The following is a 21,623-nucleotide window of genomic DNA, read 5'->3' as shown; positions in this document are numbered from 1 at the left end:
AACATGTGCCTCCCAACACAGCCCCCTCCTGCCTCATCTAGCCCCCTCCATGAAACTACTTTGCTTCCCTCTCGTCCTCTCAAACTATTGATAAGTGAGAGTAGAAAATTCCCAAAAAAGCTCGCGCACTAACAACGCTAAAGTTACACTATCGCCGTCCCAGTCATTTCCCCCACATCCGAAAGAAAAAGAAACATAGACATCTCATAAAAATGCCATGCCATGCCGTAAGCGCATCAAAAGCGAAAAAGAATACGTAAAAAACGCACAATTACGCCTTGCTCAACATCTTGAGTACCTCTTCCTTCTCACTTGTCGGTAGCGTGCTGAGCAGGCTAATGACACCCTTCAAGCCACCCTCGCGGTCCTTGCGCATGAGTTGTGCAATCTCATCCGCAATACCGTCAGTCTTGAGCTGCTCAATCTTCTCGCTAACTAATGGCTTGTTCTCTTCGTACCATGTTGCCGCGGCCATATCGTCTTGCTCCCAGTCGGGGATGCTGGACAGGTGCTTCAGCATCTCGAAGCCACGAGCACGGGTGGCAGGGTCGGCCAAGGGGCTCTCGTGTGTTGGCGAGGCAGCAGCGGCGAACTTCTTGAGGATGTACTCTTCGTTGAGACGGCGGCGAAGGCGCCAGTAGAAGAAGCGGCGGGCGTTTTGCCAGCGAAGTCCCTTTCGGATGACACCCTTGGCTTGCATACGACCAGCGCGGTCGTGAAGATCGGCGAATTGAATGGCAATCTGGCCATAGATGGGCAGAAGCAGCTTCTCGCGCTCGTTCATCTTGGCCTTGATATCCTTGAGTTCGGCCTCTGGTGTATCCTTGTCGTTCAGCTTGCGCTTAAGCTCACCATAGACGGGGTCGTTGCGGGCCATGGTGTCGAGCTGGCGCTCCTTGCGATACTTGATGCCGACGATACCTTCGGGCTCGAGAACACCACCACGAGAGTCTTCGTCGGCGTACATTTCCATGAATTGAGGGTTGATGGTAGGATCGACGACGACCCATGATCCACCACGGAGCTCGCCGAATGGAGGAATATATACGAAGACGGGCTGCTGGTACTTGACGAGGCCATCGACAATGTACGAACCGTACTTGAGGACTTCGTTGTACATGTCGCGCTGACCACCAGAGAAACCACGCCAGTTGGCAAGGATCATCAGTGGCAGTTGCTCACCGTTGTTAAAGTCCTTGATAGCTTGGGCAGTCTTGAATGCAGAGTTGGGGTACCAGACACCACCAGCCTCAGATGTAACTTGCTCGATCGAGTCTGGGTTCGCGGGATCGGCAGGCGTGACATTCTCAACTGAGCGGGTCTCGACAGCGATGACACCAATGGGGATGCCACCGAGGCGAGCACGACCGACGACAACAGTCTTAGCCCAACCACCAAGAGTCTCTTCAAACGAACCGCGATCAAAGAGACCGGATTGGAAGCCATCTTCGTCCTCCTTTCCAGCAATGAGATGCCTGACGTCGTAGGCAGACTTGCCGGGGGGGTAGTAAGTGATGTCACGGTCCCAGGCGTCAGCCGAAGGAGAAATCGGGACAGGGTTGCCCTTCTTGTCGGGAACGTAAGACAGCCACTTGACGATCTTGGAAACACCCTCAAAGTCATCACCGGCAGTCGAGTGTGAAACACCATTTCGGTACATAATCTGCGTGCCACCAAGCTGGAGGTTGGAGGTGTAGACCTCACGACCGAGCAGCTTGTTGATAGCCTGAGCACCAGTGAGGATAATTGGCTGGCCCTCGATCTGGATGGCACGCTGTCCGAGACGGACAAGGTAAGCACCAATACCTATCAAGTGTTAGTAAATTGTTGTACAAATCACGATCGAAATACATACCAACTGAACGGCAAGTGACCAAAGTGATGGTGAAGATGTCCTCGTAAGCCCTTGATGTCTCACCAGCAATTAGACCAGAGCCACGGAGAGACTCAACACCGAGACCATCCTCAGCACCAATGATGGTAGTGATCTTGTAGCGGGTCTCACCACCATCTTCGACCTTTTCGCAGATGACATCTTTGCGCTTGCCATCAACAAAGTGCTCGTACTTCTCGGGTGTCAAGTAGAGGTAGTCGAAACCAGCCTCGGGCTTTTCAGGGACCTTCCACGCCACGGAGAAGTGAGGAATGAGCTCCTCGGCAAGACCAATTCGTGCGCCAGAGTTGGCAGACAGGTAGATTCGGGGAATGCCAAGCTTACGTGCGAGCTCAGAGCACTTGTGGAAGAAGTTGTCTTCTGCAGGTCCGAAGGAACCAATCTTGTAGGTGATGTCGTTGGCGATGATGATGAAGCGGCGGCCACGGGGGTATTCGGGCGTCTTAGCAGTCACAATCCAACCAACCATACCAATGTTGTTCTGGCCAGGGTCACGGTTGACCTCAGCAAGGTTCTCAGTATCATCAAGCACCAATTCGTAGTACTCGAGGCACTCTCCCTTGGCTGGCTGAGTCTCGCGGAGCGAGGGTTGCTTCTTGATAGCCTCGATCCAGCTATTCTCGGTGGCTTGACGGAAGAGCTCTGGAAAGTCGTACACGTACTGAGTACCCATAAGGTGGGCCTTGTACCTCTTGGGCTGAAGGGCACCCTTGGTGGGGTACGGAGTAGAGACTGGCTGCAAGTGGAGCGAACCAATCTTGTTGGTTCCGCCAATGCTGTGGAAGAGCCACTTGCCAGCCTTCTCAGATTTGCGCTCAGCGTACATCTCCACCTCGATGACGTATCCAGATGTGTTGGTGATGATCACACGGAGTGGGTAAGGAATACCAGTCTGAGGGTCAGTTACAATGATACGGATCTCAGCACCAGTAACACGGAGGCGCCAGAGTCGTCGACCGAAACGCTCCAAGAAACCGCCAATGGCCTCTTCAACCTCAGTGGGGTTCAGAGGGAAGACGTGAGAGAAGTTGATGAAGATGTGGTTCATGTCAGCTTGTGAGGTGCCAACAATCTCCAAAGCATCCAGAATGTCAGTCATCAACCTATCCGTCTCAGAGATCATGTACTCAGCGGTAGGAATCTCCTCTCGGAGACGGCCGGATCGGACGACCGCCCTCAAGAAGTAGCGCTTGTCACTCTCGGCACCCTTGCCAACAGCCTCATAAATGTGGATATTGCGGTTCTCCGTAAAGACTGGCTTGATGTTGAACTTGGAGAGTCTGCCAAGCTCAAGCTGGAAGGCAAGAGCAGGCTCGACGTGACGGATACTGGCATCCTCCTCGTAATTGGGCCCACGGAAAGTGTAGTAGCCGGGGTAAGTTCCATCCTTGTGACCGCAGATGAAAGAGATGCGGCGGATGCGGCGCGACAGAAGCTCCGTCTTGAAGTCCTCGATGATAGGCAGGATGCGGTCGAGGATCTCCTTGTCGTCGTTGCCCTCAATATCGCGGACGGCAACGTTGAGGACACCAGTGAGCTCGTCACTGTGCTTGGGCTCGTTGACACCAGTGGTGGGAGTGCGCTTCATGGTCAAGCCCTCCCTCAACCCAGTACCAGTCTTCTTCTCCTTGCCAAGGTTGGGGAAAATGTCCAAAGCCTTGCTAATGAGTTCATCGGCATCATCGAGGAAGTCGACAGGGACAACAACACCCTTCCTGGTAGGCTCACCCTCGAAGCGGTTTTGCCATGCGGTCATGTCGCTAAGGGACTGGATGCGAGGCGGGCGCTCGAATCCTGGGGTGCTTGGTGTGCCAGGCTCTGAAGGCTCTACGGCGAGACCGTACTCCGCCTCACCAACCTTGCGGAGGATGAAGTCCCAAGAAAGGAAGCATTGCTGCTCACCCTCGTTGTGGTAGTTGATGTTCTGGAGCTGGTACGCACGGTAAGCACGGCGAGTGTATACCTCCAGGGCAGCAAGAGCAACCCAGGGATCAGAGTGGACGAAGAACTGGGTCAATACGTCAAAGACAGTGTACCTAGAATCGACAACCTCCTTGATGACATCAAAGTTGGGCTCACGGTGGTCCCATCCGCTCTCGCCGTAGCGAGACTCGACGACGGAAGAGCGCAGGATGTGCTCCATCTGTGCTGTGCGCTCCTCAAGCGAGGGCATAGCGCACTGAATGAGGACTTCACGAGCCTTGAGGGAGACCTTGGCAGTCTGCCTGGACTCAAGCTCAGTAAGCTTCTTGAGAATATCCTTGAAGTACTTGGACACGTTGCCGACACCGGGCTTGTTAGGTCGGTAGAGGTCAAGGATGGCAATGACGAGATTGTTCTTAGCGCCAACCCTGGTGTGAGACAGGACAGTGTGGACAACGCTGGTGATGTTATCGCGGTTCTCATCACGGAGCTTGAGAATAACTTCTTCGTCACGCGATGTGCGAGACGAGAAGAGCGACTCAGTAGCCCAGTACACCTCCAAAAGCTTTATCATAACACTGTACTCGTGTGCCTTGAGACCTTCAGAGTAGCGATCAATGACATCAGCCAAAGGCGCCAAAGAAGCCTTGAGCAGCGCAACGTCGCCCTTGGCTACGTTCTCCTCTACGAACTTCTGGAACGCCTTGTTGAGCGCCTTACTAGGGAACTCAAGGTTACGGCTGTGGGCCTTGTCGACAATCTGAGAGAAGGTAGCATCAAGCTTTTGTGGCATACGGGCGTGAAGAGCAGACGCCTGGGCGTTCCACTCTCCATACGGCAGCTCAGGATCCCTGAGGACATCGACAAGTTCCTTGAGGGTGCTCTGCATGATGACCTGGTTGTCGAAACCCTGGAAGATGTTCTCAAGGATGTAGTACAGGTAGTTGAATCGCTGCGGGGGCTTGGCTCCGGGCACTTGAGGTGCACCAAGGTCGGGAAGCTGGCCTGTGAAGTTCTGGGCAGTCTTGACCCTGGATGGGTCATCGAGAGCTAGGACAGCGAGAATGTCACCAGCCTCGAGAGTGGCTCCTGGCTGCTTAATCAGGTTGACCATACCGGCCTCCTGTGCGATCAAAGGCATGTACATCTTCATGACTTCAACCTCAGCAAAAGGTTGGCCCTTGTCAATGTGCTCGCCGTTCTCAACAAGGAACCTGACGAGCTTACCGGGCGATGGGGTTCGCAGTTGAGTGGGGTCGTTCTCTTGCTCGAGGAGACAAGTCTTGCCGTCAACCGAGAGACGGGTGGCGCCGACCTCCTCCTTCCAGTAGACATTGTGTGACTTTCCGCTGAGCAGGATCAAGAGACCGCCATCGGCAAGTGCCCTGATACCGACCGAGCACTTTGTTCCGTTGATGAACAGAGTGAAGCTGTCAATGGTCGATTTGGTAGCGGTAAACTTGTATCGGTTGCCCTCGTAGATGAAGTCGATAGGGAAGACCGTCTTGAGCACATCCTTTGACGGCACCTGACCCTTTTGCAGACTGGCAGTGTATTCGCTGATGCATGCTTCGCTCGCAACGTGAGCCTTGGTAACAGCACCGCAAATGACGGCAATCATAGTATCCGGTCGCTCAGCAGTCAGCTTCTTGGAAATGAGCTCGTCAAGCCAGCCCGTTGTGATGGTGTTCTCCTCGAAAGCAGGTGTTTCGAGCAACTTGATGAGGTACTCAACAGTTGTTCGGAAGTCACCACGAATGCTCAACTCCTTGAGAGCAACAACCATGTGCTTTCGCGATGCTTGTCGGTTCTCGCCGTAGGCGAAAATGTGACCAAACTGGGAGTCAGAGAAGCTGTGAATACCACCAGCAGAGCTAACGGAGAAGTAACCCCAGACGTTGGAGCTACTCCTAAAGTTGAGGTCGTGAATGGTACCACCAGATGGCTTGAAGCCCTCATCGGGATCTTCGGAAGTGATACGGCAGGCCGTACAGTGGCCCTTGGGAGTAGGTCGTCGCTGACTCTTAGCGCTGCCTTCGGTGGAGAAGTCAAAGTCAATGATAGAGCTGGTGTGGGGATCAGCGCCGTACAGGAGACGAATGTCACGGATACGGTGCAATGGAAGACCCATGGCAATCTGGAGCTGGGCGGCTGGGAGGTTCACGCCCGTTACCATTTCTGTGGTAGGATGCTCGACTTGAAGACGGGGGTTCAGCTCCAAGAAGTAGAACTTGTCGTCAGCGTGCGAGTAGAGGTACTCGACGGTACCGGCAGAGACATATCCGACGAGCCGTCCGAGCGAGACGGCAGCCTTCTCCATCTCCTGGAAGGTCTTTGAGCCAGCAACTGTTACCGGTGCCTCCTCAATGATCTTCTGGTGTCGTCGCTGTACCGAACAGTCACGTCCGAACAGCGAAATGTTGTTGCCGTACTGGTCAGCCAGCAGCTGGACCTCCAAGTGACGTGCGCTGCCCGCCAACTTCATAATGAAGATGGGCGATCCAGGAATCTCAGAGGCAGCCGCCTTGTAAAGCTGCTCAAAGTCTTCCTCGCGCTCGACCTTTCGGATACCCTTGCCACCACCACCTTCTGAGGCCTTGACCATGACGGGGAAGCCAATCATCTTGGCCTTCTCGAGACCCTCTTCCCACGACTTGGTGCAACCCTTTTGGTAGACGTCATCCTCGACTGTGACAATGCCGTTGTTGTCAACCTTGACCGCATCGACACCGGTTCCTGACCATGGAATGCATGGCACGCCAGCGTGTTGTGCGACAATTGTGGAGGAGATCTTGTCACCAAGCGAGCGCATGGCGGATCCGGGAGGACCGATGAAGATGATCTTCTTGGGCGAAGCGGCAAGCGATTCGGGGAGTTTGGGGTTCTCAGAGGCGTGTCCCCTAGAAGCACAATGTCAGCCCAATTTGCCCCTCTGATTCATGTAGAGAATACGCACCATCCTGCCCACACAGCGTGAACGTTCATTCGCTCGGCCACATCGACAATGAGCTCAACGTTAGCGTAGTTGTTGTTGTTGGTACCGCCGGGTACCTGCATGTACCTGTTAGTCGGTCCTCCATTTGTTTTGCCGCTCCCAGGCTTTGCAAGTGGCAACGTACCTCGACGTATTGATCCGCCATGCGGATGTACTCTGCGTTGGCCTGGAGATCCTCAGGCGTGGCCATGACGGTGAACTGAATCGCCCGCTCATCGCCAAACGTCTCGTATGCCCATTTCCGCACCGAGCGGATCTCTTTGACGGCGGCGATACCGTTGTTCGCAATGAGAACCTGCGGGGAAAGCCCGAGTCAGCGCACCCGAACCCCAAACAGTATTTCTTTGTGGGGAGGGAATTCTCTTACATTGGTAATGACTGTGTGTCCATCGTGCGCTGCCACAAAGTCCTTGACTTTGCCGGGAGAGGCTACGCTGAGGTTGTTGCCGCCGATAAAGTGCGGAGCAAGATCGAACTTGGCTGAGTAGGAGCTCGGGGTGCCATTGGCATCCCCATTGACTCCGTTCTGAGCAGCTCCGGCCATATTGTTTGCTGGTAATCCCATGCAACTAGGGAATTAGTTGAATGTGGAGGGAGTTGGGAGGGGAAAGTTTGGTCGGGAACTCAGGTCGGCGAGTGATCGGGTAATTTTTGACTGAGTAATGGGCAAAGCTGGAGCTCGGCCTTTAGTGTCGTAGATCTACAAATGAGACCCAACGTCGGTTGGTCTACAAGAAAAACCGGATGCACACACCCTCTTGTTTGGAGAAGAGTGCAGTTGCTGTTCTAACGATTCTGTCGGTGGGAGGATCCGAGCAGGAGTGTTAGTGGATTACAGCTGGAGTATCGGAGGGAAGGCCGCTCAAAAGCAATCTTCCGATACTAATGCGTTCAAAGGTGTATGTTGCGGGTGCTGGGAGGAAAGCACCTGCAAACAACGATTGGACAGTGAGGGAGAGAGTGCTGTAGGCAAGATACAGTACTGTAATATGTATATATATGGGGCGTGTGTATGTATAGTGAGGTGAGTGAGACTTGAGAGAAAGAGAGAGAGGGAGGAGGGAGGAAGCAAAGTGAGGAAGAGGGAAACAACAGCAGTCGTAAAGCAGCCGGGTGAGGACTTGTGTAAGTATTAATTTTTTTCAAGGAGGGTCGCGGAACACCCCAATGCACTTCCCGAAGAGCTGTTGAGCTTGAGCCGAAGCTGCACATTACCCAGCGATGCCAAACCTGGGATGGCCCTGGACCACGTACCCCATGCCGCCCCTGGCCATGTCTCGATCGCTCCCAAGCCACCGTACATGGTGGGTGTCGGAACTCGGTCGGAACTCCTTGGTGTAAGCTATTCGCGACTCCGCTCGGAAAAAAAAAACTCCACAACTCTTTGACGCTGGCAAAATGCCCACTAGAAGATTCCATTGTGCAACTCCATGTCCGCAGAGTGGCCCATGGCCCGACAGAACCAAGCGTGTAGTACAAGAGGGTGGGCATTGGCCGCCATGGCGGTGCCAGCAATCGGCGTGTTGGGAGAGCCAGTTCCGAATTAGTTTGTTCTTGCGAGCGAGAGGGCCACCTGATCGCGACCTCAACTGCGCGCCCACCCCATTCATTATCTCTCAGCAAAAACAACATTATTCTCTAGGTGCATCGCGATACCGCCCGTCCCGATCCATTGGCCCCCACTCGCATTCTGTCCCTGAGTTGCGGCCAAATCGTAGTCGTGATGCCTCAATGCCCCTTTGCCGTCCTCCCTTACCCCTCCCGCTCAACAAAGTCGCCCATGTTGCCCCCCCGTTCCCACCGATTCCTCCGATCGCCCTCTTTTCTGTTCACCGCCAGCCAGCACGCATTCCCCACCACGCCGCAAACTTTGTGCCCAGCACTTCAATTGCTGCCAGCCAATATACATAGAAACTAAGACAGGACAATCAATAAACACGCCCTGTCCGTCTCACGACCGCAGCTTTGCCTGTTCACTACTTTGGTCGTTCAATGATGATACTCGGGTCTCCTCCTCCGGTATGTCTCTGCCATCGGACTCCGTCGCAAGCCACCCAATCAGCGGGCCCTGAAGCCCCCCAACCAACCCTCGGATCATATCAAGAGACACCCCCCCCCTCCTCGGAGCATATCTACTATGCTCGAATCAACCAGATGAATGACGCCTCTTTCTGAATTAAAAAAAAGGATTATACCGTAGTGCCAAAGACCAGAAAACGGTGGAAAAAAAGGCCCAAGTACATACGCCCGAATGCTTCTTTCCCGTGATGCGCCCGTACATGCGGAATCTTGGCGTGGGTGCCTGCAATCGCCGCTAGGCACCATCTCTCGTGTGTTATGCGTGTGGATATGTGTGCACAAAAGATGTGTTTGCTTATGTCGCGGCACAAAAAAAACCTGACCGGGAGCATCTTCTTCTTTAGCAATAAAAACAATACATTACAGACAAAGCTTGCAAGTAAAGAGAAGCCTCCTACTTCAAAACCCCCACTGCTGGACTAAAAGATATGCGAGCTAGTAAGGGGATTTCCGACGTGCATTCCGAAGATCCAGGGTCCCGCGCGCTCGCGTGCGTGCGTTTTTTTGGCTGCAGTGAAGCGGCCAGTCCCGCACGGTTTGACATCAGAATCGTACGATTTTCTTTCCCGCTTGAACACCACGCCCACGCCGGTGCACTCTTTTACCCCAGATTTGCGAACGCTGCCTGCACCTGGGTACCCTAAACAAGCACTTGAGCCGCTTTACCGCGATCAGGGCATGTGGGGTGGGGAGGGCGCACAGGGAATAGTCAAATTTGACTGTACAGCTTCTCGCTGTCTCCATCTCTTCTCCTACCTCTCCACGTACCAGGAACCAGGAAAACAAGGTACAAGGGGAAAACATCAGGGCAAAGGGTATATTTGAATTTCGACAAAGGAAAATTTGGTATAAGCAATATGTAAATGCCCCAAAGGGCTTGTGGCTATAGACACCGTCTGCAATGCTCCCTTAAATTCGACCCATGCTGCCCAAAATGCAAAGAACCACGTCCTTTGACGGGGGGGAAGCTCCAGTCTGAACCGAATCGGTGCAAGCTAAATACGGTACCTGCATCCCCCTTCCCGTGTGCCAAACTCCAGAAACGCTAGAGGTATAGTGCCGCAAAATCATATACCGACAAAAAAGCCCAAACGTACATGCACAAAGTCCCTGCAGCTTCTGGTTTTTGCTGCAAACGCCCGACCCGTGCCGCCCTAATAAGACTCTTCCTCAGTCTGCGTCGACATCCTCCGCAGTCGTAAGGGGAATCCCGTTTCTCCCCCATCCTGGCCTGCACTCGCTCGTCGGCCTGCGCTCGCCCGCCTTGGAATGCCCGTTGGCGTCGGGATCCCCGACTTCTCCAGTGTGGAACGTCGACCCATTATTGGCGTCGTCACCCCACTTCCATCACTGTTGGTGCTTGCGTCATCCCGTACAGACGACGAGAGCGACTGCGAGTAACTGTGCCCGTTGGAGTGGCCGCTCATTGAACTTCGTGGTCTCGGTACTCGTGATTCAATTCCGCTAATCGATGACGACTGGTAGTGGCCGAGTGCGGTACGGTTGCTGCTCCTGCTCGCTGGTCGTGCTATCGCCGCAGCCGGTGGCGAGAACGAGTTTCGGCTGTCGGGTTGGGGGGTCGGAGGCTCCCTCGAAGAGCTGGAGGCACCGAAGGAGAGGCGGCTGACACCAGACTCGTAGGCGCTGGGGACTGACGACGCCACTGACGCTTGCGAGCTGCGCTTGCGACCATTCCTCAACGTAACTGAGCTGGGTACGTGTCCTGAACCGCTGCTGCCTCGTGGGCTCGCTCGGGGTGGCGTACTCGTTGGCGCAGGAAGCTTGGATCGTGCTGTTTGAACTCGTTCTTCGAGCCTCTGCATCTTACCTATCAGCCCCCGAATCTGATAGAGCGAGCCTGACCTGGGAAAACCCGCTGATGTAGACGCGCCAAGACTTGGTCTGGTCTCTCGCGACCCTGTCACAGTCGGCCGTAGGGAGGGCGTGGCCCGCCCACTGGCAGCTGAACTGGGTGGCCGTGACGATCCTGACATACTAGGCCCTCGCGAATGTCGTGGCGCCCGTGAGTACATACCGGCACGAGGTGTAGTTCCAGGGTCCTGCGGCACAACAGAATTCTTTCGTCTGGACATGGGCGTCGAAGGGATGAGTTTGGTGGTAATGGGTGCGTCCGAGAGCGGCGGAGATGGTGGGGTCGTGTCCGGGTGGAGGGCATCTGCTATCGAGTGCGGCGGGGTCGAGCCGGCTGTGGGCGAGGAAAGGGTAGTCGCAGACGTTGACGCCTCAGAAATCGGTGAGCGTGGTCGCAAAACGTCACCAGCAAGGTGGCTAGATACCTTGCGCTGGTGGTGGTGTTCGATGGTTTCTTCTGCTATGCGCAGTTTTTCTTGTACGATTTCCGTCTCGATGCGCAGGTCGGTCAGTTCATCACGTAGTCGTTGTGTTTCTATACGTAGTTGCTCTCGTTCCTGTTCTCCAATCTTGACTTCCTCTTCAAGCATGACGCCGCGTTCAATAGCCACGTTATACTTAGATTCGACATCTTCAAGCGATGACGTTTGGTTGCGTGCCTGGCGCTCGAAATCGTCGCTTTGCACCTCAATGTCTCGGAGCCGCATTTGCAGCGCGCGTTGGCCCTCGCGCAAAGCAGTAATCTCCTTTTGCAGCGTGTTTTGCGCATTGTTTGCTTCGGCTTTGCTTTGCTTGTACTTTGTCTATAGTCGTGTCAGCAATTGGGCCCAAATGACGGAAATGCGCCCTGCTATGTCCCCCCCGAGCCACATACCTTCCACTCCTCGACCTCAAAAACCAGTTTCTCTGCCTTTTCTTGCAGTTTCCTCTCGCGCTTTTCGCTCTCTTCGATGTCGCGTTCTAGTTCGGCCTCTAGTTCCTTGCTGGAAGTCTGAAACTCCTGCAGCTCATTTTCCAGCGTCTCGTATTGCGTCTTGTAGTAGGTTAATTCCTCTTCCACGCTCTTCCACGCTCTTCTCTGCGCGGCCGGAGAGGAGAAGGGCTTGTCGACGACTCCCATGGTGGCTGCTGGGACGTGGCGGTGGACCGCAACCCAAGCTCAGGGGAATGTGTTAGGCGGGGGCGACGGCGATGCGGCGAGATATAGATGAGTGAGTGCTGGTGTGTGCATCCACGGGTGATCACGGCATAGAGGAGGCCTGCAGCTTGAGGTACGCGCGAGTGTTGTTTGTGTCTTTGTTGCCGGAAATGGAGGATGTCGCTTTTGTCGAGCACGGTGTGATGTCGCCGGTCATGCGCCGCAGTCTGTTGAGGTGGGCTGCGTGGCGCTTGATGTTGGCTGTGCGGGCGTTGTAATTTTCAACCTGTGCCTGTGTATGGTTAGTGGTTAGTAGGCCGCTGGACGGCGGCGTGCAGTGTTGTGCGTCTCCAGCGGTGGGTTGTTGATGGATGCGCTGCGGGCGCGGAGCCCGATGGTTAGCGCACTGGCCTCCCAGGGCAACCGCGGGCAGGAACGACCAGCCACCCACTGGGTATGACACATGCAGCCTACCGCGGCCACACATCCCCACATCGACAACGCATCAAGCGACAACACAGTGGCCAGACTCCGTCATCACAGCCAAACGGACTACAACCGTTGAGATGCTCGACATGACTTCCTTGTATCAAGGGGTGGCTGGGGCTTGCCTCACCCAAAAAGCAAGATATTCTCGTCAAAATGCAAATCGCGCATAGCGGCGAGATGTTCATGGTTTCAGGTTGCGCATGACTTAATTAATCCTTCCACCCGCATTGCTATTACAAGATTGCTAAGTACAAAACCTTCAACTCGATGCAACCCCAAGGGACGAACTCCTCCTCCTACAAAGTCCGATCGTGGATGCTGAGATAAAAATAAAACACTCCGGGTGTGTATACGGGCTCGTGACCGCCACTCGCTTCGTGACTCACTTGGCCATGTCTTTGTCGGTACCGTCAATGTCCTTGACCCTGCTATCTGTAATGCCATCTGCCGCCTGTTGTGACGCGTCATCCACTCCATCCCTTACAGTTTTTGCGACATCTCCAACGTGTTGCGAACCACTCTTGAGGGCATCCTGAGCCGTGCGTGAGGCTGTCTCTGCTACTTCTGCGCCTTTTGAATAGACGTCTGCAACTTGCTCCTTGCCCTTCTCTACGATATCCTTGGCCGATTTAGTCACATTCTCAGCAGCTTCAATGCCCTTATCCTTGCTATGGATATACATGTCTTGTACACCCTCTGAGGCAGACTTTGCGATTTCTTCCGGACCAGGGTACTTGCGCAGAGTCTTTTGCAATGTAAAATACAGGCTAACGATGACTGAATGGATATGGTCCTTCATCAGCATAGTGATGCCATGCGAGAAGAAGCCTTTGAGCACTTCAGCGCCCAAGCCTTCGTACAAGGCTCTTATGCCTTCAGTCTGTGCGATCCGGAGGATAGTGCTGAATACAGTTCGCTGTCTGGCTTGTAGAGCTTTTGATTTGACAGGCTCCTCAGACTTCTCTCTATCTGAAATTTCCCCACTGCCTGATAGAGGCTTCTGTGCAGACACTTGTGCTCGTGCCTTTGCGAGACTGAATGGATACGTCACGGTCGAGGCCAAGGCCTTGCTAATCGCTGCAAGGAGAAAGATTAGACGTCCTCCCGGATCACTGCGCTTCGCCCTCGGTACTACCAATCGCAGCAGGGCCTTGTGTAGCAGCATCGTGATAGAAGGGTTTAGCGTTAGGATCAAACTGGCTGAGTATCCTGACCAAAAGCCCTGTATGCCCTTCTCACGCCAGATTTCAGATGCAATATCCTTGGTGCTCAGCGGAGGAGGCGGGTCGATCGTAGAGCCCTGGTTCATCATGGCGGCTGTCTGCTTGCGTGTCACGACTTGCTGAAGAGGTGTGCTGATCAGCTTGGAGAATGCGCCTGCGATTACGCCAACGCCAATCTCCTCCAAGGCCGGCAGGTTATGGCTGCTGCCTCGCGCACGGAGTCTCTTTTCGCGCACATACGAGTACGCTAGAAAGAACAGGAAGCTATCCACGACACCCTTGAATGTTTCATGGACACAACCGCTGTAGAAAGCCTTCAAGCCACCCTCTCTTTCGTACACCTTGAGGAAGGCATCAACCACACCGTCGTAGTGGGGATGCTCCTTGCCATGCTGTAACTGCCGTTGGACTTGAAGACGTGTTACGACCAAATCCACAGGATATGTTATGAGCTTTGATATCGCAGATCCTAGAGCGCCAGAAGTGGCATGACCGAGAGCTGGCAGTGCAGCGCCGATGGCGTTGTGGGTATTATTTTCTTGCGACACGTGGTAGAGCGTGAATGCATCCTAGGGCCCGGCATTAGTTCATGCGCGACACTGTGCAGGCTAGACGCGCTTACCAGCTGCGAGTTGTAGATGAAGTTTATCTTGTCTGGGCTACTGTCTGCCATGTTGACTATAGAGAGGCAGAAGTTGACAAAATGATGTGAGAGCAGTAATTAAGCACCATAAAACGCGGGGAAATTAGTAGCCCTCTTGCGGGAACGAGTCCGCATGGCGTTGTCACCAGTTAGCGACGTCATTTGGAAGCGTTGACGTTCGGATGAGGCCAAAGCTCCAGTGGATACTAGCCGAGCTAGCGTTGGGGAAGGCTTTCGCTTGTGAAAACCTCCTCCTGACAAACGTGCCACAACAACACCACACAAACACCAACCTCGGCAGTCGACTCACGTCTTGCGCGCGAGTCTACAAATGTGTCTTGCTCAATCTAGTAAGGCACTTTGGGGATACTTGCTGGGTGTACTGTGCGTACTGTAGAGTACTGGATCTGCAATACATCGACGCGCGATGCAGCACAATGCCGTCCAATTCTGCTGGAAGAAATTCAATACTGGATTCCAAGCCCAATCCTAAGAAAACGGAGTACTCAAAGGGACTGCGAGAACTCTTCAAGGGTATTGATCGCAGTTCAAAGTATCCTCCAAAAGTAAGCAAGGCTGGTGGTTGAGAAAAGGTGGAAAGACTCGTTCGCGGGGAGGACATCCATTGTTTCGCCGCTGGCTACATTACGAAACACTATGTACTTCTTCCTTCATGACTCATAGGAGAGGCTGCATGAGGGTATCTGCTCAAGGCACTGATAAATAATACAGTGATCGTGCTTCCTCCTGGCGTTCACTAAGAGTATGCTGCATGTATACCCTTTTTTATGTATGGTTGCGAGACACTAACTCTGCACCCACATTCTTACATACCTAGCAGCACCTCCATACGGCGATGACACCTTATAGCGCTTACCGTACCTCCTACGAGCACCCGCTATAAGTTCACGGCCCATTTGCCGAGCAAGACACGGGAGCAGCGGTACTGGAAAGAGCTCAATCTGCATAAAAGGCGGACACACAGATACGCCTTGCAATCTTCCATCCAAATTGTGGCTCTTGGACGACTCTGAAAGCTTCTTATTTGCCTTTCAGCTCATTTACATCAAATGCTAAGCATGATACATATTATAAGGAAAAGAGCTTGGAAAGAGCCTCCGAAGCTCTGGAATGCCGCATCTCAGTAATACAATCAATAACTATGTTCCTTCTTGTCTAAATACTCATGGCCTGGATCCTTATGATCTGGGTTGTTACGCTCTGGGTAAATGTCATAGAATCCGGGGAAAATAGTAAGAGTCTTCTCCGGCCCAGCTACTTTTTTGTACTTGGCAGCAGCATTGGATATTCTATGCTTGTACGCCCACTCCTGGGTTGCGTCAAAGTTGTGGCATTTGTGGCGCCTCTCAAATTCTGGCAGTGTCCAGCCTTCTCTGTCGATATACACCAGCGGCAGGAAAGTTACATCCGAGAAGCACATCAGCCGTTCTCGGAGAGCGTCAAGGTAGTGGTCTGGAATGCCTGTCAGTGGTCTGGACCGAGCGTGAAGATGATATAACCAGCAAAGACTTACTTGTGTGGGCCTTGTGAACCGAGAGTTTGGGATGTTGCTCTTGATGGACGGAGTGCAAGTCGCGGTTGTACCAGAGGTTCTCGTGTAGTGTGTCCTAGACGTCGCATTAGCTTTCTGAGTCGCTTAATCAAGGCTGGCCTGGGGGACCCGCGAGACAGTGTATTTAATGCATGACATCGAGCGAGACCAGAAAAGACTCCTGTTTGGCCACACCCTCTGAAACTGTGACATGGCGTTTTATGTCGAGGTCATATTTGTGACCCTTGGAAACTGGAATCAAGAAATGGCGCGCTGCGAGGACAAGAATCGGTATTTCAGATTACATATTATGGAATGCCGGCTGACTTACAATCTCGGCCAAGGGCCATCCATCTCTCACTGACGTCCCCTTCGCTGGGATGCATGGTATATTCGCTTGTGCTGCAATTGAATGGCGAGAACGTCTCGACATGGTACGACCGGTCTAGGTCTCGAATTGGTCCATAGTCGCCTGAAACAATGTCAGTTCTGCGGATTGTGGACGAGGATGAAAGTCTCCCAGAAGATTGATACTCACGAATATAATCTATGTCTTCGCACGATAGGCCCTTTTCGATGTGCAACAAGCCATGGCTTCGCAGCACTGCCATTGTGACAAGACTTGAGAGAATTGCTACTAAGACATAACGCCATACATTTCGCGCGATGAAGCATATCCAGTCCCAGGCAGACCTCGGATCTTTACTTGCAAGTATCTTCTCAAGTCGTTCTTGGTCAATAAATGGAGCGGACTCTTTCCAAGTCGGATGCAGAAGGGGACCCATATTCTCTCGCCATCTTTGGTTTCTTTACACTGTTTGAAACCTACGACAGTGGTTGGTCGATTGCCAGCAGTGGAAGTGGCAAGTCGAGCAAAATTCCGGAGAGTCCAGCGCTCCGGGCACTCTTGACCCGGTAGTGTGACGACTAGCGTTGGTATTGCACTGATGCCAAAGTGTATTATCGCTCCACAGTTCTCCCGCGCGGTTGTTAGACTTGAGTCGCGTCATGCACGAGCGATTTACTGTGTATAACTAGTAAACTTCAGCCCAGTCTCACCGTGCCGGCCGAGTCCGTCGCAGACGGGTCACCGTCAACTCTTGCGACATCCCTGTCACATTCCTAGACAAGTATAGATATATACGATGATATAGGCAATGGTTATTAACCATCATTGTAAGCGGTGAACGTCCCCCCACTCCCACCCAATGATTCGTGAGGGGAACATGTGGGGAGAAAAGGGAACAGGAAATGTATGAGATCAAACAGTCAGTGCAACAATCGCTTAGTAATTACTGCATATAATTTATTGCGTTTTACTTACCCAATATAGAGCTGCGTTTTAGAAACGCTCTCAAAGTCGCTGTTATACCGTATATGCAGCAAAATCGCACGATTTCAAGGGTTTTAAAGCCATCAAGCCTTGCCACGCTTTATTAGCATAGCGATAAGCAAAGAAGTATTATCTAGTGCTTACTTCATCCATGTTTTTCGCTCTATTAGGAAAAGATGAAACGCGATTTCAAGACGCACCTCCGGATCTCTAGCTAGATTCTACGCCTGCGTTTTTGGTCACGTGACATACAAAACATTGTAGTTTGGTGGATTTGATGATGGTTCACATAGTTGTGGTGGACTAGCCACATCACGTGATCAGCTTTTCACTAGCTATCCAGATCCGAACAAGCCCAACCGTAACGCTAGCCAGCCCCCCTTGTCAAAGCTCCATACCTCAAGAGGTATTAAAACCGCAGACATAAAGCGCGCAACCGAAGAGGCCCTTACATTATATCGACGTAGTAGCATCGTCCTCTTGTATTCTTAGGAACTGGAATCTCTATCTCGTCTTTTAAGATCGCAATACAATGTCTTTTCATGACGTAATGTGTTATAAGGCCGAAGTTTTATGTGTAGGGTACTAGCAAGGGGACGATACAGACCAAGGTAGGGAGTAAGAGTTATACTATACATAGTCGCAGTCATCAAGAGCAGTGTGGTATTTCTCAATAGTAAATTGGGTATAGAGTTATCCGAAGAAAAGCCTATCATTATTTTAACGCCCCCTCCCCACACAAAGCCTTGACCTTGTAGCAAAGTATATCGCGCATTAGTTGTGTATGACGTATTGTTCGTCCTAGAGTCTAAACCCAGCCAGGTGTCTACGCTGGGGGGAGTATGGTATGGTATAGCCACGGGGTACTTCACCTCCTGATGGAGTATAGGTCGCAGTGCTGATCCCAGATGGTGTCACATCCAATCCTCGGACTGCCAATTGCCTGTCAAAGAGCAGAGCCGGCGGTACGCGGGTAGTATATATACCTGTACCCACCTTCAGTTCATCGTCAGTCCATCAGCTTCCACAACAACACCTTGCAGAACGATCCAAATTCTCCACTCTCACACCGGAAAAAAATGAGAACCTCCTTTATCGTAGCAGCTCTCGCAGCTTGTGCTGTTGCGCTTCCAAGTATGTTGAGGTCCACGGGGGATTGATGCATACTCATAGAGACATAGATGCACTTCCTAAGGCGAACGGAAATGAGCCCCCAAGAGATGTTGGGTACCGCCGCAGTGCTGAGGCGGAAGCGAACGGCAATGAGCCTCCAAGAGATATCAAGTACCGCCGCGGCAACAGGTAAGGCGTTGACATCCCAAGAGATACTGGGTACTGAAGCCTGAATGCGAAATTCTGTGGATAAGTCGGCTTGATTGCATTAGGGATACCAAACCGTCACCCGTTACTATTGATAGTTTTACAATAATGAGACAATGCATACATTAAAGTATCATTATCTTCTTGTATATCGAGAATTTTGGTCATGCTATGAGGGGCGGAGAGTAAACAGGATATACCCTGAGCCACATGGCGGCAACGAGTGCATCTCCGGCCTTTCGGCAGTATATCTTGTTGCAGGAAAGACCGAGCTTCACCCAGCTTTGCTATTAATTCTTGACTTAAAGGGTTGTGTTAAGAAGCGGAATTTTTGAATTATTGGGTGTCTCGATTGAGGAGCCCTTACAAAAGCCTGTATACTACTACTCGGGCCCAAGGATGGCGTCCCGCCACCCATGCTGCGCATGGGCCCTCGCAAGCTTAGGGCCCCTGAGCTCAACGATAAACATACACTCAACAATAATTATTCGCGTTTATACCATAATAATTTAGTATCTAGTATTCTTTTACAAAATTGATTCGGGAGCGATTATTAAGTGTATATACAGGCTACTATTTATAAGTCCCTAGCCCCATCAGAGTAGTGTTCGTCGAGCAAGTCGTCGTTGTAGAAGCGCGACAGTGGCGATGAATAGCCAACAGAGCTCTCCTCCAAGCTCTCAGCGTCCTGCTCAGCTGTCTGTTGCGTGTCAAACATAGCCGCCTCCTCCGCCTGAGCTCTCTCCTGCTGCTGACGGACTTTCAGAGCTGTCGTGTCGCGTGTGGCAATGTATATAGTATATGGGTCGTAGGGCTGTCGGGCTGCTAGGCCTAGCCATGCAGCACCTGTCGGATCGTATATAATAGATCTGCGCCACCTTTCCGCAATAGATCTACTATTAATTAGACGCCAGGAGCTCTGCGCAATTTCTCTTAGCGATGAGATATTATATTGTCGGAGGCCTAACGTACGTTGTGTAGTTGTCCCTTCTCTATGTCGCCTTGCAGACAGCTTACCAAGACGTCGTATTGTAGATAGCTTAAGCGCAACAATTAGACGTTTTATAGACTTAAGATTGCGCTCTTAGAGCTTCCTTTCTATCTCTATAAGCTCGTCTTGCTCTCTTTCAATTGCCATTCGTCTAGCGTCTTTGGCGTATAAAGGTCCTCCCTCGTTTAGGCGACGTCTATGAACAGCTCTCTCACGACGCTCCGCACGAGCAATCTCAGCAGCCTTTGTTTGTTGTAGAGCTTTAGCAAGTCCTTGAGTAGCCTGGGCCATTGCGAGGGCGCCTTTGTACGTAGTGTCTAGGGCGCTAAGTAAATCGTCGTCAATATCGTAGTCCTCCCAAAGACGCTGTTGCAACTCTGTGAGTTAATTGTTGAGTACGCGTGTCGTACGCGGAGTGCTCCAGTCCTGGAGATCCTCTAAAGCTCCGGCGTTGTCTCTGCATACTTCTACTGACTGTAGATCCACGCGGGGCACCTCGATAAGTCTGACGGCGGCAAGGACGATGTCTGGGGCCCATGGAGCTAGTCCTGTACGTCGCCAGCCACTTCGTATTGTGTTGTAGGTAAACGTCTGACGTCGTATTTCATCGAGAGTAGTAAAAAAGTCGTCCTTTGTAATCTCTTTAGCGCCTATACGCGCCGCCTAATCAAGTATCTTTCCATGATACTATTTCAATGGCTGAAAGCAGCCCACATCTAGTGGCTGTAAAAGATACGTCGTATGCGGGGGGAGCGCAACTGCGAGTATACGATAGAGCTCACAGTACTCCAAAAATTCGCGTGTATCGTGAGATCCATGGCCGGCAAGTAGTAGGAGCCTCCATAGACCTTTCGTACGAGCCTTTGTTTGTTTCTCAAAGTGCTGGATCTAGTGAAAAGCTGTCAGATCTGTTGAATAGCCCGAGGATGTAGTGTTGATAAAGTAATCGTCAGGGAGGTCAGTTGCCCAGTAATCAAGGATTGATTTGCCTTTAACAATAATCATAAGTGCAATTGAACAGCCAGACGCAGAGATACACTCTACAAGGCTAACGAGCTCTCTATTATTAGACGTCGGCATAAGGACATCGCGTCCATGTTGCGTGTAGACAGCCTGCCTCTTCAAGATGCCAATCCGGATGCCAGTCTCGTCCATATTATATAAATCCTCCTCCTGTATACCAAGTAAGTCTATAAGCTCTTTTAGCTGCATAAACTATCGTTGCAAGGCCTATAGGTCCTGCGCCAACTTGCGCGCAAGCTCAATTGGCTAGCTTCTTAATCTTGTATATTTTGTATACCGCTTGAGCCAGCGGCGAGCCTAGTCCTAGCCGACAACAGGCAGCTCTACAGGAGCTGATATATCAGATTCAGAGTTAAAGGCGTCCTCGAAGGCTTACTTTAGAAGGTGGTTAGCTTAAGCCTCGACCATGTACTTGGTGACGCCAAAGCCTACGGCGTCGACAGCGTCGAGATAGTATACAAGAGAAGCCTCCTGTACGCTAGAGAGCTTTCTATTTATAGGCGCGCGCGTAGATCTATTATTACCACTATTGAAAGCCCTGTGTAGGCGTTGATATAGAAGGTTGTGCAGTCGCGCGTATTCTAAGAGGTTGGGCTTGCGGAGGCGTCTCAACTCAATAACGGCGTCAGCTATTTCCCTAGAGGATCTCTCGTAACTAGTAGGTGCTCTGGCACGTCTTGGCATTTTTTCTGCGTCAAAAGATTTGTATTTCTTACTGTAGAGGTCTATGAATAGTGATATTATTGTTGAGCGTATGTTTATCGTTGAGCTCAGGGGCCCTAAGCTTGCGAGGGCCCATGCGCAGCATGGGTGGCGGGACGCCATCCTTGGGCCCGAGTATTGTATTTTTATTATACATTATGGTAGAGAGTACTTGTTGTCTAGCATAGGGACTCTTTATTTGTTGCTTCATTTACGTAAGTCACGTGGCAAGATCTTAGCATATAGTCTATTAAACCTCTTCTACGGGCTATATAATGTTGGTCGCGCCCACGACAAGTATACGAAAATCCCCTCTTAATCATATCGAGCTATATGGATGGTCAAGATCATGTATGCGCCACTAATTCAGCCGTCCAACGTCACGATTGGTTGGCACCACGACTCAGGCAGTAGGTCGTCACTGTGTATCTCCTACTAAGTCCACA

General features: G+C 51.9%; 8 protein-coding genes across 8 annotated transcripts; 1 reads left to right on the top strand and 7 right to left on the bottom strand.

The window, feature by feature from the left end:
- Window positions 1–40: 40 nt before the first annotated feature.
- COCSADRAFT_302247 (uncharacterized protein) lies at window positions 41–7,540 on the bottom strand. Its single transcript, XM_007699992.1, has 5 exons — window positions 7,180–7,540; window positions 6,937–7,107; window positions 6,774–6,868; window positions 1,856–6,717; window positions 41–1,806 (listed from the first exon to the last, which is right to left on the bottom strand). Exons 1-5 carry the CDS (start codon window positions 7,375–7,377, stop codon window positions 272–274), a joined length of 6,861 nt encoding a protein of 2,286 aa, XP_007698182.1. The 5' UTR covers window positions 7,378–7,540; the 3' UTR covers window positions 41–271.
- Window positions 7,541–8,170, bottom strand: COCSADRAFT_302240 (uncharacterized protein). Its single transcript, XM_007699991.1, has one exon. The coding sequence runs from the start codon at window positions 8,022–8,024 to the stop codon at window positions 7,704–7,706; it is 321 nt and encodes a 106-aa protein (XP_007698181.1). The 5' UTR covers window positions 8,025–8,170; the 3' UTR covers window positions 7,541–7,703.
- Window positions 8,171–8,200: 30 nt separating this feature from the next.
- Window positions 8,201–8,835, top strand: COCSADRAFT_302221 (uncharacterized protein). The gene has a single exon (XM_007699990.1). The coding sequence runs from the start codon at window positions 8,211–8,213 to the stop codon at window positions 8,721–8,723; it is 513 nt and encodes a 170-aa protein (XP_007698180.1). The 5' UTR covers window positions 8,201–8,210; the 3' UTR covers window positions 8,724–8,835.
- An 859-nt stretch (window positions 8,836–9,694) lies between these two features.
- On the bottom strand, window positions 9,695–12,268 carry COCSADRAFT_35268 (uncharacterized protein). The gene is made up of 2 exons (XM_007699432.1): window positions 11,638–12,268; window positions 9,695–11,566 (listed from the first exon to the last, which is right to left on the bottom strand). The coding sequence occupies exons 1-2, from the start codon at window positions 11,881–11,883 to the stop codon at window positions 10,046–10,048; spliced, it is 1,767 nt and encodes a 588-aa protein (XP_007697622.1). The 5' UTR covers window positions 11,884–12,268; the 3' UTR covers window positions 9,695–10,045.
- Window positions 12,269–12,572: 304 nt separating this feature from the next.
- Window positions 12,573–14,400, bottom strand: COCSADRAFT_180000 (uncharacterized protein). Its single transcript, XM_007699989.1, has 2 exons — window positions 14,236–14,400; window positions 12,573–14,182 (listed from the first exon to the last, which is right to left on the bottom strand). Exons 1-2 carry the CDS (start codon window positions 14,284–14,286, stop codon window positions 12,773–12,775), a joined length of 1,461 nt encoding a protein of 486 aa, XP_007698179.1. The 5' UTR covers window positions 14,287–14,400; the 3' UTR covers window positions 12,573–12,772.
- A 1,009-nt stretch (window positions 14,401–15,409) lies between these two features.
- Window positions 15,410–16,419, bottom strand: COCSADRAFT_158857 (uncharacterized protein; the record flags this gene model as incomplete). Its single annotated transcript, XM_007699988.1, has 4 exons — window positions 15,410–15,729; window positions 15,791–15,884; window positions 16,174–16,280; window positions 16,347–16,419. 4 exons carry the CDS (start codon window positions 16,417–16,419, stop codon window positions 15,410–15,412), a joined length of 594 nt encoding a protein of 197 aa, XP_007698178.1.
- A 2,619-nt stretch (window positions 16,420–19,038) lies between these two features.
- COCSADRAFT_158855 (uncharacterized protein) lies at window positions 19,039–19,743 on the bottom strand (the record flags this gene model as incomplete). The annotated part of the gene is made up of 2 exons (XM_007699987.1): window positions 19,039–19,307; window positions 19,668–19,743. The coding sequence occupies 2 exons, from the start codon at window positions 19,741–19,743 to the stop codon at window positions 19,039–19,041; spliced, it is 345 nt and encodes a 114-aa protein (XP_007698177.1).
- A 336-nt stretch (window positions 19,744–20,079) lies between these two features.
- Window positions 20,080–20,910, bottom strand: COCSADRAFT_302179 (uncharacterized protein). Its single transcript, XM_007699986.1, has 2 exons — window positions 20,852–20,910; window positions 20,080–20,798 (listed from the first exon to the last, which is right to left on the bottom strand). The coding sequence occupies exon 2, from the start codon at window positions 20,662–20,664 to the stop codon at window positions 20,341–20,343; it is 324 nt and encodes a 107-aa protein (XP_007698176.1). The 5' UTR covers window positions 20,665–20,798; window positions 20,852–20,910; the 3' UTR covers window positions 20,080–20,340.
- Between the last annotated feature and the right edge of the window lie 713 nt (window positions 20,911–21,623).

Source organism: Bipolaris sorokiniana (assembly GCF_000338995.1).
Source record: "Bipolaris sorokiniana ND90Pr unplaced genomic scaffold COCSAscaffold_4, whole genome shotgun sequence".
In the NCBI taxonomy this organism is placed as follows: Eukaryota; Fungi; Ascomycota; class Dothideomycetes; order Pleosporales; family Pleosporaceae; genus Bipolaris; species Bipolaris sorokiniana.
This window is presented reverse-complemented; position numbering and strand designations above follow the sequence as displayed.

Coding starts and splice junctions, on each gene's coding strand:
- COCSADRAFT_302221 (XM_007699990.1), top strand. CDS start 8,211: ATGCCCACTAGAAGATTCCATTGTGCAACTCCATGTCCGCAGAGTGGC.
- COCSADRAFT_302247 (XM_007699992.1), bottom strand. CDS start 7,377: ATGGGATTACCAGCAAACAATATGGCCGGAGCTGCTCAGAACGGAGTC. Junction 7,108..7,179: donor GACACACAGTCATTACCAAT/GTAAGAGAATTC, acceptor CTTTCCCCGCAG/GTTCTCATTGCGAACAACGG. Junction 6,718..6,773: donor CACGCTGTGTGGGCAGGATG/GTGCGTATTCTC, acceptor TTGTGCTTCTAG/GGGACACGCCTCTGAGAACC.
- COCSADRAFT_180000 (XM_007699989.1), bottom strand. CDS start 14,286: ATGGCAGACAGTAGCCCAGACAAGATAAACTTCATCTACAACTCGCAG. Junction 14,183..14,235: donor TCATCTACAACTCGCAGCTG/GTAAGCGCGTCT, acceptor GCCGGGCCCTAG/GATGCATTCACGCTCTACCA.
- COCSADRAFT_302240 (XM_007699991.1), bottom strand. CDS start 8,024: ATGTGCAGCTTCGGCTCAAGCTCAACAGCTCTTCGGGAAGTGCATTGG.
- COCSADRAFT_302179 (XM_007699986.1), bottom strand. CDS start 20,664: ATGCAGCTAAAAGAGCTTATAGACTTACTTGGTATACAGGAGGAGGAT.
- COCSADRAFT_35268 (XM_007699432.1), bottom strand. CDS start 11,883: ATGGGAGTCGTCGACAAGCCCTTCTCCTCTCCGGCCGCGCAGAGAAGA. Junction 11,567..11,637: donor TTGAGGTCGAGGAGTGGAAG/GTATGTGGCTCG, acceptor ACACGACTATAG/ACAAAGTACAAGCAAAGCAA.